At 42.1% G+C, this 19,520-nt stretch overlaps 1 protein-coding gene across 1 annotated transcript in view; it reads right to left on the bottom strand.

Moving 5' to 3' along the window:
- Nucleotides 1-3,747: 3,747 nt before the first annotated feature.
- Nucleotides 3,748-19,520, bottom strand: part of LOC124779320 (lysosomal alpha-mannosidase-like) — a 270,837-nt gene continuing 255,064 nt past the window's right edge. The window contains exons 15-18 of the mRNA XM_047253703.1: nucleotides 15,241-15,486; nucleotides 6,469-6,618; nucleotides 4,275-4,471; nucleotides 3,748-3,874 (exon numbers count right to left, since the gene is read on the bottom strand). Coding sequence (XP_047109659.1) covers nucleotides 3,748-3,874; nucleotides 4,275-4,471; nucleotides 6,469-6,618; nucleotides 15,241-15,486 — 720 coding nt within the window. The remainder of the gene's footprint in view (nucleotides 3,875-4,274; nucleotides 4,472-6,468; nucleotides 6,619-15,240; nucleotides 15,487-19,520) is intronic.

Here is a 19,520-nt window from a genome sequence, read left to right as displayed (position 1 = left end):
ATCCGAAACCTCTGTCCTATCCAAAGGCCTCACCTTCAGCCCCACTCCCAGATTCAACCAAACAGCCCTCGTCAAAGATTTACTGTCCTACACTCGTACTCTCTGCTGGAAATATCACTTTGCCATGAAGAAAAATGATCCTAATCCTACTCCTAATGATCCAACTCCCCAAGACACTATCCAAATTGAACCCTGCCTGGAACAGTTCCGTCCTCCATCACAGCGGGACCCACCTCCTCTTCCTCAAAATCACCCTCTCCAAACCTTCCAGGAATTTCTGACCTCCAGCCTTGCTTCTCAATCCTTCTTAAAAAACCTTAATCCTACTCCCAACATCACCACTGCTGAAGCCCAAGCTATCTGTGATCTGAAGGCTGACCAATCCATCGTCATTCTTCCGGCGGACAAGGATTCCATGACTGTGGTACTTGATCGTTGGGAGTATGTGGCTGAGGGACTGCATCAGCTTTCACACAACACTACATACAAAGTTTGCCGAGGTAATTCCTGATGTCCAGGCAGAGCTTCAAGGAATCCTCAGAACCTTAGGCCCCCTACAAAACCTATCACCTGACTCCATCAACTTCCTGACCCCACCCACACCCCGCATACCTACCTTCTCCCTTCTTCCTAAAATTCACAACCCAATCATCCCGGCTGCCCCATTGTAGCTGGTTACCAAGCCCCCACAGAACGTATCTCTGCCTACGTAGATCAACACCTTCAACCCATTACATGCAGTCTCCCATCCTTCATCAAAGACACCAACCACTTTCTTGAACACCTGGAATCCTTACCCAATCTATTACTCCCGGAAACCATCCTTGTAACCATTGATGCCACTTCCTTATACACAAATATTCCGCACATCCAGGGCCTCGCTGCGATGGAGCACTTCCTTTCACGCCGATCACCTGCCACCCTACCTAAAACCTCTTTCCTCATTACCTTAGCCAGCTTCATCCTGACCCACAACTTCTTCACTTTTGAACGCCAGACATACCAACAATTAAAGGGAACAGCCATGGGTACCAGGATGGCCCCCTCGTATGCCAACCTATTCATGGGTCACTTTGAGGAAACCTTCTTGGTTACCCAGGCCTGCCAACCCAAAGTTTGGTACAGATTTATTGATGACATCTTCATGATCTGGACTCACAGTGAAGAAGAACTCCAGAATTTCCTCTCCAACCTCAACTCCTTTGGTTCCATCAGATTCACCTGGTCCTACTCCAAATCCCATGCCCCTTTCCTTGACATTGACCTCCATCTGTCCAATGGCCAGCTTCACACGTCCGTCCACAATAAACCCACCAACAAGCAACAGCACCTCCATTATGACAGCTGCCACCCATTCCACATCAAACGTTCCCTTCCCTACAGCCTAGGTCTTTGTGGCAAACGAATCTGCTCCAGTCCGGAATCCCTGAACCGTTACACCAACAACCTGAAAACAGCTTTCACATCCCACAACTACCCTCCCGACCTGGTACCGAAGCAAATAACTAGAGACACTTCCTCATCCCCTCAAACCTAGAACCTCCCACAGAAGAACCACAAAAGTGCCCCACTTGTGACAGGATACTTTCCGGGACTGGATCAGACTCTGAATGTGGCTCTCCAGCAGGGATACAACTTCCTCAAATCCTGCCCTGAAATGAGATCCATCCTTCATGAAACCCCCCCCCCCCCCCCCCCCACTCCACCAAGAGTGTCTTTCCGCCATCCACCTAACCTTCGTAACCTCTTAGTTCATCCCTATGAAATCCCCAAACCACCTTCCCTACCCTCTGGCTCCTACCCTTGTAACCACCGCCAGTGTAAAACCTGTCCCATGCACCCTCCCACCACCACCTACTCCAGTCCTGTAACCCGGAAGGTGTACACAATCAAAGGCAGAGCCACGTGTCAAAGCACCCATGTGATTTACCAACTGACCTGCCTACGCTGTGAAGCTTTCTGTGTGGGAATGACCAGCAACAAACTGTCCATTCGCATGAATGGACACAGGCAGACAGTGTTTGTTGGTAATGAGGATCACCCTGTGGCTAAACATGCCTTGGTGCACGGCCAGCACATCTTGGCACAGTGTTACACCGTCCGGGTTATCTGGATACTTCTCACTAACACCAACCTGTCAGAACTCTGGAGATGGGAACTTACCCTTCAGTATATCCTCTGTTCTCGTTATTCACCAAGCACCAACCTCCGCTAATTTCAAGTTGCCGCCGCTCATACCTCACCTGTCTTTCAACAACATCTTTGCCTCTGTACTTCCACCTCGACTGACATCTCTGCCCAAACTCTTTGCCTTTACAAGTGTCTACTTGTGTCTGTGTATGTGCGGATGGATATGTGTGTGTGTGCGAGTGTATACCTGTCCTTTTTTATCCCTAAGGTAAGTCTTTCTGCTCCCGGGATTGGAATGACTCCTTACCCTCTCCGTTAAAACCCATATCCTTTTGTCTTCCCCTCTCCTTCCCTCTTTCCTGATGAAGCAACCATTGGTTGCGAAAGCTAGAATTTTGTGTGTATGTATGTGTTTGTTTGTGTTTCTATCGACCTGCCAGCGTTTTCGTATGGTAAGTCACATCATCTTTGTTTTTAAATATATTTTTCCCACGTGGAATGTTTCCCTCTATTATATATACATATATATATGTTCCACACCCACGAGGATCTCCTCAGCGCGGATCTTGGAACGAAAAGCTAATCTAATCTAATCTAAACATGCTTTATTTCCCCCTTTTTGCATATTGGTTTAGCTACAGCCAGTTTCAAATTGTCAGGGAATACACTGTCTGTGAGAACACAGTTTATTAGATGAATTAGTGGTTTCAGTAGTTCATGTTTGCATTTCTTCAATCGATCTGGAGAAACTTCACCTAATCCTGCTCATATTTTTGTTTCTGAGGCTGTCAATAAGCTGCAGAATGTCATGTGCTACTGTGTATAGTGTATTGCAGTTCTGTTTGTTACTGTACTCAAATGTGTGCTGTATGTCCTGTTTCATAGAGAGATCATTTCTGACAGTATCTATGAAGTAATTATTAAAAAATATTGCTAACTTTTCTTGAGTGAATTTTGCCTTTGATTTTAAGCTGAAAATTTCATTGGCAGATCAACAATGCTGTCTTCTTTATGTACCATATCATTTCAGCACAGAAGCTGGATACTTTATAATGTAATATGAAAATATAAATGATTAGATTAGCTGGTGTTGAACCACAGACTGCAATACGCATCCTCAGTCATACATGACTCCAGTAAGTCAACTAGAAGCATAGTTTGACGCAATTTAACCTGCACCCAGTCCTTGGGCATGCCAGCTTGTATTGCAAATGAATATTTCCCTGTTTACTTCTCAAGCTGTGTCATATTCTGTGTTCATATTATTTCATACCGATAACAACAGTCTCACAACTACAAACCAAAATTAAACCGTCACTGTTTTTTTTCTGTTTTCTGTCATTTCCTAGTTGCTTCAAAATTCATGGAGGCATGTTCCGTTTATGCAACTAATTGAATGCAGTTTGTTTATTGCCATATGCATTTCACTTCTTTTATTTATAAAGCATCTTCAGTGGTGATTTCCAGTGCTGTTAGCCCATGTGCTTGGTCCCGGAGATGTGTTCACTGGTCTTCATGCTCCAGCTGGTCGATTTTTGTTGTTCTTTCACCGACATTTATTTTCAGACATCACTTACGTCACTTACATTTTATATTTTGTCTTCAACATGTGTATGTTTATGGTGATTTCATCTGAAATTGCCACAACTTTGCAGTTATAACAAGAGTCTTTGTTGTTATTATTATTATTTCTTTCCCTTTACTAACATTAATTCCAATAATCAAATGACTGTATTTAGTCCAACTGCAAATTTTACAAGTTACATTTGCCATTCAGTGGCATATTACAAGTCATGGGACTTGTGAAAATGCTTGATTCCGGAATGAGATTTTCACCTTGCAGCAGAGTGTGTGCTGATGTGAAACTTCCTGGCAGATTAAAACTGTGTGCCAGACCGAGACTCGGTCTTGCACCTGAGTTCGAGTCTCTGTCCGGCACATAGTTTTAATCTGTCATGAAGATGATTAGTTGTACAAACAATCAATAAATAAATAAAATTTTATATTAGGAAGGAGATGAATAAATTCACAATGTATATTCATAAAGCATTTTTTATTCAGAAATTAATTCTTTTACATTTTATTTTGACCCTAGAAGATGTGAAAAATCAAATATTTGCTAATATCATTTGCTAATATCTTACCGAGTTACTTCAACAACAAATGTTCTGATTTGCATAGGTTTGAGAGAGATATTAGGAATATCATTAGGGACCTCCCAGCTGTCCATACTTATGCCTGATGTGTCTGTCCAGTTGAGCCTGTCATATTCCCCAAGCCACTGGTTTGCAGCCAGTGTTGTTTCACGTATGGACTTCACAACAAATGGTGTAAACAGCTCCTGGTATTCAAGAAGACTGTATTACATTCATGTTTAGGAAAGCAATGCATTGAAAAATTTTGATAATTAATCTGATTATTTAAATATTTCCAAAATGAAAGTAAAAAATTAATGCTAATAATATTTTTAGGTTGGAAGAGCAAAAGCAGGATCAACTGAAATTAGATTAAGAAGCATAAATTCAAAACTGTAGTTGAATGCTGAATTTTGTAACTTCATGAAATTCCTTCATCTGGATAAGGGAAGGGGTTATGTATACACGTGAATGCTGAAGTAAAGAAAGAGATGAATCCAAATCTTAATGAGAGGAGACACAACATACAGGCCTCACTTTGGTCCTCTCTCTTGTTTCCTCCCCAATTTGACATTAGCCTCCTTATGCAACTGTACTTTATTTCACCGTCTCTCTCTTCCCTTACTTATTCTTGTGCCTCTTCTTGCCTCTTTTCTCTTATATTCCTGTCTTCTTTTTCTTGCATTTGTTTTTTTCTTTTCTTTTCCTTCCCATTTCTCAAATATTTATTTCATTTGCATTTCTTTTTCTTATACCTCATATATTTCAGGTCCAGAATCTAGAATGGCTTTCTGTTTCCTTCAACAACTGTTTTGAAATAGTCTGCACCTTGATATGGGATTTTATGATACTTAGAAAAATTTATGATTCAACTGCATTTTTTTAAATTTACATACTTATCTACATTCATCTGTTAGAATTGCATCCATTAAACAATTTACAAGTTAATTATGAACACAGCATTTCAAGAACTATGTTAGCACTGGAACTTGAGATGCATAATTAATTTATGTAAAATTTTATCTCCATACAGTCACACTTTAGCAGCTGCTATTAAGAACACTTACTGCCAATATTATGCAAATCCAGGTGAAATGTCACTTGGCGATTTTAAAATCCTACCAGTGTATGTATGCTAGACATAATTACATTAACCTGTTTTGAACTTGTATGAGCTGTTGATGCTAATCCACCATCATTTAAAAGCAATATGAGATATGTTTCTCAAAATCGTGTGCGTCAAGTAATCTGGCATGAAAATGGTGTCTATGTATAATCACAAAAAGACTGAATGAAGAGAATACACCCTAATGGTGAATGTAATGAAGGAGTCTTGTCCAACACAGTTTGTCACTTGTTAGACTATACTACTTTTTCTGAAGAATTTAATTTTCAGAATAAGTTTATTCCTGAATTTTCCACATTAAAAGAAATACTGTAATGTCATTAGTCTAATGTTATAATTTCTGAAGTTCAGATTTTCATTATGGTCTATGAATTGTCTCAAGTGTCATAGCACACACTGTGCCTATGGAAATGACAGACAAGGTGAACATTTGTATTATTAGTAAAAAACTTATCAAACATCATTACCACAACATATGTAGTCTAATAGTTAAAATAAAATGTGTCTGATAACATTTTTCCACTTGTCTATGATCTAGCAGGCATAGAAATAATAGAGCTCTGAATAGCATAAATGGGAGCCAGAACATAATTTATTGCATTACAAATCAAAAAATAGGTAATAAAATATTTCATTTTTTGCCACTAGTCAGCATAGTGTACATTATGAGACCTAAAAATGGAAAAGTATGCTTTAGTCTGATTACAAAATAAAAGGTGACAAAGCCTTAATGGAGTGCTGTGATGTACTCATTTATAGCAAGAGAAATTATTAAGTATGTGGATCCTCTCCATACATAGCCTCATTTTACTAGAAGATAAAATTAGAGATAACATAGGCTGAAAATTATGCAGGTATGTTGGAAGGGAGGAAAGAAGAGAAATACATACAGAGGCCTTCTCAGATATTGCAAATGTGAAGCTGAATGGAAGATTGGGAGTATCAGGTACTGTTGATACCTTAAAATCATCTCATAGCAGTAACAAAGGTTACAAACAAATCTGTTTTTACATGTTGTATAAAATGAGATTTACTTGTATAGAGGGAATACTGACTTCATTTTTTGAGTGTACGTACCTCCAAATTCACTACAGCTGCATCTGAAAGAACAAGATCTTCATTCTTTTCAAATATATGTTCCAGCCGCAGTAGCACTGTATTATTCTTCCACGGTTCCAGTGTTAGAATGTGGACATTTTGTGGGATGTTTTGAAGAATTCCTGAGAACTAGAATGGAAAGCTCAAATGAGTGAAATTAAAGCATTTCTGCCATTTTAATTCTGGTGAAACATAGTATACACACACCATTAATTATTTTTATTTTTTCAGAAAGTACAGCATTGTAAATATATAACCAGATATTGAAGAGAATGATTTCAAGGTTAAAGCTGATTTCTGCCATAATAACACAACAATGACAATATTTCACCATAACAATGGTTATCAATTTCACGTGGACCACATGGGACTGCATAATTGTGGTTGCAGTTCTTCTGGAAAGGTAACTGTGCATCTTCCAGCATTTTAGCAATGATACTGTTGCAGAAAGTAAATGAATATGTGATCCGCAATTCCTGCTGGAGCAATGATGGACTACATTTTTATGAGTAGATTAACAACCAGCCTTGTTACTCACTGTTGCTAGAACGAACTGATTTGGCAAGTTCTGAATCTGCTTTGTTACCAATATTCCATTTCAAGCTTTTCAGTAAAGTATGTTTCTGTTATGAGGGATATTTCAAGACCGTTCACACCCATTAACAAGTGACACAATTATGCACACTTAATTTATGATTTGACTATTGGATTCACAACTACAAGTACTGGTATTTTATGAAATGCAAAAATAAAATCAATTGTCATTGATTTGTTCCATCTTAAGCTTACTGCAACTGAGTATTTTTCAGCAGACAAGTCTCACTTTAATTTATAAAGTTGACAGAAAATAAATAAAAGTGAGACATGATAGGCTTCCACTGCTGGTGTCATTTTGGATAACATAATTTTGGTTATTGAGCCACATCACTGTAAACTACTAAAAAAATAAAGTTGCTGAGCTTCAACTGACTTGCTGTGGTCTCCTTCACGGTGGTTCACTGTTGAGTACTGGTGGATGTCTTCCTTTATGTACCATCATTTTCAGTCAGCTGGTGGTTATCGATATCACATATATGAGATGTCATTGGGCAATTTGAAGAGTTCTTATAGAGGGAATAGCTATACCGTACCCTGGTGCCTGATTGGAAGGCAACTCTAATATGTTTTTGGTGGAAGACAGCATATCGGCTGGCTGTTGTTTCTGCTACTCTGGTAAGTGATTCGTAGGCAATCTTGCATTGGTGATTGGAAGGCAATAGCAAATCGGCAGCTTATATCTAGGGGACAGTGTTTCAGTGCAGTAAGGCATGAGCCTGCACAACAGTTCTCATGCAGCTGCTGTTTATACTATTCAAGCTAGATTAAGTGGTGCTGCTGGCTGGTGAACACATGCAGTCTGCCAGGCTGGAATAACTGGCAGCCAGGCTGTAGGTAATTTGTAGCCATCTTCTCTGCTCAAGTTGCTAGCACATGTAATTATTTCAGTAACCTCTCTTATATCCACAGTTGCAAGGGAGCATGCATGGTTCTTTAAAACTTATAGCATGATCATGTTCCTGGTGGTGTTCTGCTACAGCTGGTTTGTTGTTCTGTCCCAGGCGAATGTAACATTCAGGCTCCAAAATGTGAATGCTGATGGGTCTTCCGGTTTCACCAATACAGACTTCACCACAATCACTCCAAAGTTTGTAGACACCTGCAGTCATGGGACCCTTAGTGGGCCTCAATAAATCTTAGATCTTATGGCCACTCTGAAACATACGCAAGAGGCATCGGTGTCTGTGTAGACAAGTTTCTCCACTGTGCAGGAGTCAGATCTGTATTTCACAGTGGCTGCAAGATCCAAGACTTGATGAGGCTCACTAAGGATCCTGTGAATACTCTCAACACTGCAGCTATCTGTGAACTTTGGTGTGAATATGGCGAAGTCTATGTTGGTGAAACCGAGAGACTCATTAATACTATTGTTTCGGAGCATGAATGTTACGTGTAATGAACGGAACAACAAGTCAGTTGTAGCAAAATACCACCAGGAATATAGACATCCTATCAGTTTTCAAGAACCTCATGTACTTGCAGTGGATGCAGCAACAGAGAATAAGAGAGGCAACTGAAATAGTTAAACACCCTAACAACATGAACAGGGATGATGGCTAGAAGTCAGCTACACCCTGCCTCCCAGCACTTCAGCCCAGCAGACTGCATGTGTTTGCCAGCCAACAGCAACAATCAATCCAGCAACAATCAGCAGACATATCAGCTTGTGTCTGTATATGTGCGGATGGATATGCATGTGTGTGCGAGTGTATACCTGTCCGTTTTTCCCCCAAAGTAAGTCTTTCCACTCCCAGGATTAGAATGCCTCCTTACCCTCTCCCTTAAAACCCACATCCTTTCGTCTTTCCCTCTCCTTCCCTCTTTCCTGACGAAGCAACCATGGGTTGCGAAAGCTTGAAATTTTTGTGTGTGTGTTTGTGTTTGTTATTGTCTCTATAAACGTACCAATGCTTTCGTTTGGTAAGTTACAGAATCTTTGTTTTTAGATATATTTTGTAAGAGATATGCAGACAAGCTGTGATTCCTCCTGTACTGCATATGCAAATGTAATAGGAAAAATTCTTAGTAGTCAGTACAATCAGAAATACCCTAGTCTATGCACTTCACTGTGGATTGCAGGATAATTGGTACAGATCTTTGCATCTTTGATTACATGAGCGATCAAAATGTTTTCTTGTGAGTAATTCATGTTTTATGTAGCTTTTCTGTGAACTAATATTCATATTTTTTCTGACCACCAGGCTGCACAGATACTGACAGAAGCTAAAAATCATGTCAGCAAGCAAAAAGAAATAATATGATGGCAATGTTAAAGATCTCAAGATTATGCTAAGAAGATCACAATTTTGTGACAGGAACTGCATTACTTTCAGCGAATCTACATTAGATTTTTATTATTGCTTCAATGACACATGCCCAGAAATTACCTTTGCAGTAAATAACTGCAAAAAGATATAAAAAATGTAACTGGATAAATCATGAAGTGGAAACAGCAAGAAGAAAACTTAGACTTTGTGGTGGAATGCAATTGGCCAAGTGACCTATCTTTGGACTGCCATCTTTGAGGTTCATGACAGTTAGTGCACGGACCTTCAGTTCATTGCAAACTTTTGAATTGGAGTGCTTGTGTGTTTATGTGTAGCGAAATCAAGCTGATCATTAAAGTGATTATCTCTACACGTGGAATCTTAGTGTATTCATTTCAGCCATCGTACTTACTCCCCCCCCTTTTCCCTCTGCATAATGCTGCCACTAGGGCAAGGGTCTGTGGTGGCATTCAATTGGCCAAGTGATCTATCTTTGGACAGCCACCTTTGAGGTTTGCGACGGGCAGCACGAGGACCTTCAGTTCGTTGTGAACTTTTGAATTGGAGTGACTGTGTGTTTACGTGTAGTGATATCAAGCTGATCATTAAAGTGCTTATCTTTAGATGTAGAATCTTAGCATATTCATGGTATTCATTTAAACCATTGTACCTACTTCCAAAACTTTTCCAATGTGCAATGCTAAAGAATAGCAATAATAACAGAATAAAGGTATACTTTAAGAACTATCATGATTATTACAAAGATCTGGTGTTGGAAACTAAAAGTAAATACATAGACACGTGGCATCCTCTGACATGAAGTGACACTTCTCTGATTATTCTCTTTGGCTGCTTGCTTGCTGTCTTTGTTCTCTCACACCATGTTCGCCATCCACTTCTGTATTCGCCCTGTTCAGTGCCGAAATAAATGTTCATTTTGGCTCTAAAACTGTGTTATTATGGTTCTACACCTCATAATACCAACAGTGGTGACCACGTCTTCAACGTTGTATGTTCGGTAATTATTTTGTGCTTACTTTCACTAGTAATGGTCTCTGTGTGTCGGCCCACATTGTCTTGAAAAATATGGATTTACTAGTGTCGTTTCATGCAAGAGTGTCGCACCCTAGCAAATGTGCTTGTGCTTTCAATAGTGTTCCTAATGTACAGTTGGTTAAAAGTGAACAATTTTCTGGCCCCAGCCATGACAGCGGCCACTTAACTGTTTCTGGCTCAACATGTCCACACACCGTCAAATGCTACTACACAGCAGGGCCTGCCGCCCGGACAGTGCATGCTGCTCGTCGACATTGTGAATGATAATCATGTGAAGGAAGTTGTGCTTCACCCTCCGGATAAGCAGTCGTCTTCTGGCTGGTTCAATGTGCAGATGCAGTTCAAGAATTGTACTCCGAAAGCTCATATGCGTGGGGTAGCACATTTTTACTTGCTTGACATAATTGTACCCATCCCCCTCCCCTCCCGCAAGCCATCTCTGTGACAACGGTTGCCTCAGCTGTGCCGGTTGCTGTGACCATCGCTCCTTTGTTACATCAAGATCGCATTCCGCCCACTCCTGTAATGGCACCGGCCATTTCTTCCTCGCCAGTTTTAGGATCAGGCCCCCCTGGCTGTTTTGCGACTGCCTTCCGCCCGTCGTTCACCCTGCACCGGCTGTTATGACCGCACCATGTCTGCCTCCGGGCCTGCAGTTGGAACATATTGTGTCATCGGTTGTGCCAGTCCACACCTCTACATGTGCTGCTTGTGGCCGCCCCCCCACACAGACCTCGGGCGACGCATCACCCACTGCTACTCCACTCCCGGCATCCGGGGCTCCCTCAACTGCCGACACGGACCTGTGCCTGCCTGTGCTCCATCAACAGGTGTTACCCAGCAGATTTCCTAACCTGCCTGCATTGCAAGAGGACAACCTCAAGACTCGGTTCCCCCTGGTGGACCATCTACTGTGATATCCACGGGATCTCGGACAATGACGCACATTTCATCTGCCTCGTGAGCCACCTCCACAACCACCCTGACCTAATCAGTGATCTGTTCCTCTTGCCACCTGCCTCGTTGAAGTATGTGATGGTGAAAACTTTTCTTATCAAATGCCTTTCTCGCCCTCCGGCCGAGGCCATCCACTACAACATCCGTGACGAGCATCTCGACGACTGCACGCCTTCATAGCTCTGGCAGCGTCTTCATACATTGATTGGTGACCGAGCACTACCCGATGCCACACTGTGGGCTCTGTGGATGATCAAACTACCGCCAGACCTACAGCTGCACCTGGTATCACACGCTGGGCCACTCGAGGTCCGCCTACGCACAGCTGATCAGGCCTATGCAATCATTCGTCACCCGGCACTGCCTGTCAAGGACAATTTTGCCTTCTGTTGGCACCCCTGCTCTGCCGGTTCCAGGCGCTGTGGGTAGTTCAGCGTGCACGCCTCAGCAGCTCGGCGACCTGCCCGGAGCTGCCTCCTGGAGGCCTACAGCAGCTACTACCTGCGTCCTCCCGACAGCAGCCAAACTCACCTGAGCAGCAGCCCAGGCATCATTGCAGCCAGCTGTGTCCCCCGCACTCCCCACAGTGCCTTGCCACTATGTTTAGCCACTTGCTGGTACCGTGCAACCTATGGGGATGCCGCTCACAACTGCTGCGAGCCTTGTGCATACCCAAATGACTTGTCATGCGCATCAGGTGCCACGTCCTGCCGTGATCATCAACGGCGCCTACCTTCAGACGTTGCATTGCTCGCACCAATGGCATGGCGTCTTTATGTCACGGACTTGTCGTCAGCACGCGCTTTCTCGTCAACACTGGCGCAAAAGTCAGCAATATCCCGGCTAAGCATGTGAGCAACACGCTTTCTCCTGCTAATCTTGTACTGATCACTGTGAATCACTCTCATATCGCAGTTCTCAGCTCCATCAGGATGTCACTCCATCTGTCCCCGGGTGTGACATTTCCTTGGACCTTCCGCGTCGCTGACGTGGACGAACCTGCGATCGTGTTGGACTTTCTACACCATTAAGAGCTTTATACGGACCTACAAGCTGCTACGCTCCGCTGGAAATCTGGTTCTACTGTTCTCTGCTGTAACGGGTACAGCACGTCCTCGCTCTCCGCATCGATGGCCACGCTTTCCACGTGTGCTTCTCTGCTTGAAGATATTATGGTTTGCCTCTCTCATTTATCGGACATCTGCAAGCAGATCGATGAGCTACCCACTCATAACACGGAGTTATGCTCACGCATTGCTATTGCCTCTGCTGAACTGGATCATGCACAGGTTACCTTATGCTGCCTATCTGCAGAGCTGTTCATGTCTACATAGCCTCCCTCTCCTACAGTGTCTTTGCTCTGCCCCGCTCCTGTGTCAAGCTGCACCTTTCCTGCTGTCAGTCCCGTGCAGATGCAGTTGGAGTTGGACCTACAGGACGCACCTGCCCCTGCTTCGCGGGATTCTTCGCACTGTGTGGCCATCGCACCACACCCATCCTCATCATCTCCCACCTGGGCTGCACCCACACTACTACGGCCTGGCTCGGACGTCCGTGTCCCCACTTTGCGGGATCACTCGCTTTCCGTGGCTAGTGCGTCACATGCTCAGCCGTCGCCTACTGCCGAAGCTCGGTATACACCATCCCGGCACTCCGAGGTCAGTCGACCGCCACCTCTCGTGCCACCCCCTCCCCTCTCCCCACCATGCATGCCTCCCTTCGCGGGTCTCATCAATCACCAATGGCACCTGCCACTGAATCCTCACCACGGATGGCCTGCCCGTAAGTCACAAAGCTTGATATCGTAACGCTACAAAACTGTTGTGAGTGAAAGAGATAGTTCAGGATTTACTGGCTTCGGGTGTGCTCCGGCCTTCTGACAGCAACTGGTCCTCCCCAATTCACTTGGTGTCTAAGAAAGACGGTTCGCTCTGCATGTGCAGTGAATACATGTCCCTTAATGATAAAACTATTATAGACGACTGTCCGATTCCTCATATGCAGGATTTCATGCAGTTACTGCATGGCTCGAAGTTCTTTTCTGTATTGGACTATGTGAAGGCATATCACCAAATTCCGATGCACAAAAATGGCAATCATTACGCCTTTTGGCCTTTTCAAATACTGCTTCATGTCATATGGCTTAAAAAATGTTGCACAGACGTGGCAATGTCTCACTGATTCAATTTTGCAACCACTTACTTTCGCTTTTGCCTATTCGGATGACATTTTTTCCTTGTCTGTGGAGGAACGCAAATTTCATCTTGATGCATTTGGTGCAGCTCTTGTGGCCAATGGTGTGGTTATTAATGACGACAAATCGCAGCTCTGTTCCACAACTATTACTTTCCTTGGCCATACAATCTCGGGCAATGGCCTCTGTCCTACTGACTCACGAATCGTGAACATCCTTGCTCTGCCTCTCCCCGAGGATTATGCACAACTGTGCCCTTTCCTAGGGGTGGTGAACTTTTGTTGGCAACATGTACTTTGGGCTGTCTCCATCCAGTCGGTACTAACTGACTCCCTCTGCGGTAAAGATACAAATGGAAATCATAAACTGGACTGGACTAGGCCCATGCTGGATGCTTTGGACAATCTGAAATTGGCCATTGCGCAGGCTATCACTCCCCCGCACCCAGACCCCCAGACATGGATTTCTATCACTACCGGACTGAGCGAGGTGGCGCAGTGGTTAGCACACTGGACTCGCATTTGGGAGGACGACGGTTCAATCCCGTCTCCAGCCATCCTGAATTAGGTTTTCCGTGATTTCCCTAAATTGTTTCAGGCAAATGCCGGGATGGTTCCTTTGAAAGGGCACGGCCGATTTCCATCCCAATCCTTCCCTAACCCGAGCTTGCACTCCGTCTCTAATGACCTCGTTGTCGACGGGACGTTAAACACTACCCACCACCACCACCACTACCGACGCTAGTGAGTTGTCAGTAGGTGCTGTCCTCCAACAGCACACAGCAGACTCAACACAGCCACTGCGTTTCTTCTCAAAAAAGCTTATGAGGAGTCAATGTAAATGGTCAGCCTTTGATCGCAAGCTCCTCACGGTTTATGAGGCAGTCAAACCTTTCAGGAGCGACGTCAAAGGACGCACTTTCACCATCTGTTTCGATCATAAAAATCTTGTTGACGTGATCTGCAACCCGGCAAAAGATTTCCCATCATGCTGCATCCAGGACATGGACTTTATTTGCCAACATTCTTTGGATGCTTGTTACATCTGCGGTGCGGAAAACGTAGTTTGAAATTTGCCATGAACTCCTCTCATATTACGAGAATGAAGGTGATGCCTTTCTCCATTCAATTGTGACATTAGACAAAACCTGGGTACACCATTTTGACCCGGAGAACTGTGAGACTGTGGTTGCCAAAACAGTGTGTTGACTTCTTCCGTGACGGCTTTGGAAAACTTGTTCATCATTGGCAGAAATGTATCCAGTTATGTGGAAAAGTGAATATTGGTAATTAAAGGTCACATTCTAAAGATTATTTCTGTATTTGATTTATTAAAATATTCCCATCCAAACCCAATTAATGAAGGCAGAGGCATTACTTTTCATTCAACCCTCGTATATTCTTTCACGGAATGACATTTTGTGTAATTGCCTACATCTCACTACCACTGCAGAGAAAGATTTACATTCACTGGAATATTTTGTTTTGGTTCTAGGTATCAATGCCAAACATTAGTTACAATTATTAGAATAAACACTATGTACAATCAGGATTAGTTACCATATTTATCTTAATCTTCATGAGTGCATATTTGTCATATCACTCTTGCAAAACTGTGTGGATAATAGACCTATAAAAGATATGAAAGTCAACCTGCAGCTACTATGTGTATTGTTGTTACCTCTGTAGTGTAAGATGTCCATTCATCAAACGACATGCTTAGTGGAGTAACAAAAATCCATGGGCTCAGCAACTTCTCTTGCGCCAGCAGTCTCTCTTGGGCTGCAAGGCTCATGTTTCCAGATCCTTCAGTTGGGCCTACAACCAAATAATGCTTCCCTCTTGCAATTCGGCCCTTACCAAATGCTTCATCTTCAAGTGCTTCACCAACACCTTTCCCATCATCATACAACAGACGTCGATGTACCTGTGTTACAAATGAGAGTTGCTTTAATGACATTGCTTTTTGGTCCATTATAATTTTCATTTTCTGATAATTTTATAAGATGAAAGTAAAAGCCATAGCTTTTGTGCACATGCCTCAGTTTTCATTACACTCACTTTGATATCTAACATACAGGGTGTTAAAAATACGTTGAGTCCTTTCAGAGGTGGTAGTACTCACAGAAATAACAAAAACAAGTTAAATAAATGTAGATATAGAAACACATACTACTCTTTGAAGTTGACATAGTTTCTGCTGTACATGCTGACATGCATTGAAGATATGATCCGGTAGTGTCTGTGCATTGTTGATAAAAGTTAGATTTGATTATATATTGTTTTTGGTTCACAGAGCCATGGTGAAGATATCCAAGGATACAGAACAGGCCATAGAACAAGAGTACACATGTACTGTCACAATGAGATAGATATACTATGTTCCTTCTACAGATACTATATTACACTATCTGATAAAAAGTATCTGGACAACATTGTGTAATGCAGAACTGACCACTAGCTGTCCCTAGAAATTCACTTGCCAAGATAAAAGAAGATTAGATTAGTTTTTGGTTCCATAGATCCATGCTGAGGAGATCCTTGTGGATGGGGAAGGGAGGGAGTATTGTGTTGTCAGCAGAGAAACGGTAACAGCAGAATGTGTTGGTAATGAGGGCTGTGTGATTTTGAATGTGGACTGGCCACCAAGTGCCACCTGAGCAACAAAAGTCCTTGACGTACAGTTTAACCCTTCTAAAGCTACCAGTGTCAGCTGTGACCACAAAGTGGAAATGTGAAGGAACAAGCATAGCCAAATCAAAACCAAGTGGACCTCTGGTACTCGTGGACAGGGATCATCCAGTATTTAGAAAGAATGGGATGCATTGCCTCTACAGGCATTCAGTCACTTCACTGAAAATGTCCCCAGCAGATCTTTGATCTGCAGCAATGTGTATGCTGCATATTTTCGCTTAATAAAAGTATAAATTCAAATTCCACCAAACACTGCACATTAGTTTCTGAAGCATTAAAATCGAAATTGTGACGACATTTTTTAAGCCAAATCATAGCTCGAATCACGTGATATCACAAGACGATGACAACAGATATTCAGAGCATAGGACACGTGATTTAGTCAGCAAGCAGCAACTCCACTTAACTAGTGCGAACACACAAACACAAACAACTAATGGTTTAAATTAATATATGTAGTGTAGCTACAAGAAAAGCTAAGCTTTCACATTTAATATTGGTCTTCTGTTTTCTTCAACAAGTAAGAATCAGCTGAGAAAGTTGCAAATAATGTCTTTCAGAAAATTATTAAGTGGTTCTCTGCAAATGGACTCACACTAAATTTTGAGAAAACACAGTTTATACAATTCTGTACAGTAAATGGCATAACACCATTGATAAACATAGACTATGAACAGAAGTCTGTTGCTAAGGCAGAATACTCAAAATTTCTGAGTCTGTGCACTTTTGAGAAATTGAATTGGAAGAAACACATCGATGATCTGCTGAAATGGTTAGGTTCAATTACTTATGCTATTAGGGTTATTGCAAATTTTGGTGATAAACATACCAGTAAATTAGGTTACTATGCCTATTTTCATTCACTGCTTTCATATCGCATCATATTTTGGGGCAATTTGTCATTAAGAGAGAAAGTATTCATTGCACAAAAGCATGTAATCAGAATAATAGCTGCAGCCCACCCAAGATCATCTAGCAGACATTTGTTTAAGCAACTCAGGATATTCACAGTACCTTCATAAGACATATATTCACTTACAACACTAGAAGCAAGGATGATCTTCTCTATTCTGGATTACATCTCACTTTGGCGCAGAAAGGAGTGAATTATGCTGCCAAAAAGATCTTTGGTCATTTGCCAAACATTTGCATATTCTCATATGCAGCGTAATTCATCTTGTGTGAAAGGAAATTTACTTTGAGAGTAACGCTTTTCAAACCACCATTCACAATATTTTCGCGAGACCTGTTACAAATATGTTTGTTTTAGGAGTTTCCAGGCTGTGCCAGAAAATGGGTGTCACTGTACCACACAGATACACTGATGTAGAAAGCCTGTTTGTACTATAAAGGTTAAGAGGCCTTACACCATGTCATAAAAGAAAGAGGAAGTCAGAGGATACTCTAAGAGTATTGGAATTTCATAAACCATACTAAAATGAACAATTCAGCTTGAAGCGCACACTCATATGTCCAGATGCATAATGATGTAGGCCCCAACCTGACATTACGCTTTTCAGTGTGGTTTTCGGGACATGAACTTTCTTGGAGTACCTGTGCTGTACTATCACATGTTTGGTTCTTATTATGGCATAATACATGCCACAAGGTTAAAAGGTGTACTTCTAATTCAGCAATACTGTGGAATGCCTCAACGGAAATGATTATTGTTGTTGTTGTTGTTGTGGTCTTCAGTCCTGAGACTGGTTTGATGCAGCTCTCCATGCTAATCTATCCTGTGCAAGCTCCTTCATCTCCCAGTACCTACTGCAACCTACATCCTTCTGAATCTGCTTAGTGTATTCATCTCTTGGTCTCCCTCTACGATTTTTACCCTCCACGTTGCCCTCCAATGCTAAATTTGTGATCTCTTGATGCCTCAGTACATGTCCTACCAGCCGATCCCTTCTTCTAGTCAAGTTGTGCCACAAACTTCTCTTCTCCCCAATCCTATTCAATACCTCCTCATTAGTTATGTGATCTACCCACCTAATCTTCAACATTTTTCTGTAGCACCACATTTCAAAAGCTTCTATTCTCTTCTTGTCCAATCTATTTATTGTCCATGTTTCACTTCCATGCATGGCTACACACAATACAAATACTTTCAGAAACGACTTCCTGACACTTAAATCTATACTCGATGTTAACAAATTTCTCTTCTTCAGAAACGCTTTCCTTGCCATTGCCAGTCTACATTTTATATCCTCTCTACTTCGACCATCATCAGTTATTTTGGTCCCCAAATAGCCAAACTCATTTACTACTTTAAATGTCTCATTTCCTACTCTAATACCCTCAGCATCACCCGACTTAATTCGACTACATTCCATTATCCTCATTTTGCTTTTGTTGATGTTCATCTTATATCCTCCTTTCAAGACACTGTCCATTCCGTTCAACTGCTCTTCCAACTCCTTTGCTGTCTCTGACAGAATTACAATGTCATCAGCGAACCTCAAAGTTTTTACTTCTTCTCCATGAATTTTAATACCCACACCAAATTTTTCTTTTGTTTCCTTTACTGCTTGCTCAATATACAGATTTAATAACATCGGGGAAAGGCTACAACCCTGTCTCACTCCTTTCCCAACCACTGCTTCCCTTTCATGCCCCTCGACTCTTATAACTGCCATCTGGTTTCTGTACAAATTGTAAATAGCCTTTAGCTCCCTGTATTTTACCCCTGCCACCTTTAGAACTTGAAAGAGTATTCCAGTCAACACTGTCAAAAGCTTTCTCTAAGTCTACAAATGCTAGAAACGTAGGTTTGCCTTTCCTTAATCTTCCTTCAAAGATAAATCGTAAGGTCAGTATTGCCTCACGTGTTCCAACATTTCTACGGAATCCAAACTGATCTACCCTAAAGTCGCAGGTTCTACCAGTTTTTCCATTTGCCTGTAAATAACTTGTGTTAGTATTAAAGCTGTGACTTACTAAACTGATAGTTTGGTAATTTTCACATCTGTCAACACCTGCTTTCTTTGGGATTGGAATTATTATATTCTTCTTGAAGTCTGAGGGTATTTCACCTGTCTCATACATCTTGCTCATCAGATGGAAGAGTTTTGTCAGAATTGGCTCTCCCAAGGCCGTCAGTAGTTCTAATGGAATGTTGTGTACTCCCGGGGCCTTGTTTAGACTCAGGTCTTTCAGTGCTCTGTCAAACTCTTCACGCAGTATCGTATCTCCTGTTTCATCTTCAACTACATCCTCTTCCATTTCCATAATATTGTCCGCAAGTACATCGCCCTTGTATAGACCCTC

The sequence above is a fragment of the Schistocerca piceifrons genome, chromosome 1 (assembly GCF_021461385.2).
Source record: "Schistocerca piceifrons isolate TAMUIC-IGC-003096 chromosome 1, iqSchPice1.1, whole genome shotgun sequence".
Classification (NCBI taxonomy): Eukaryota; Metazoa; Arthropoda; class Insecta; order Orthoptera; family Acrididae; genus Schistocerca; species Schistocerca piceifrons.
Note: the sequence above shows the minus strand (reverse complement) of the source record. Positions and strands in the feature narration are given on the sequence as shown.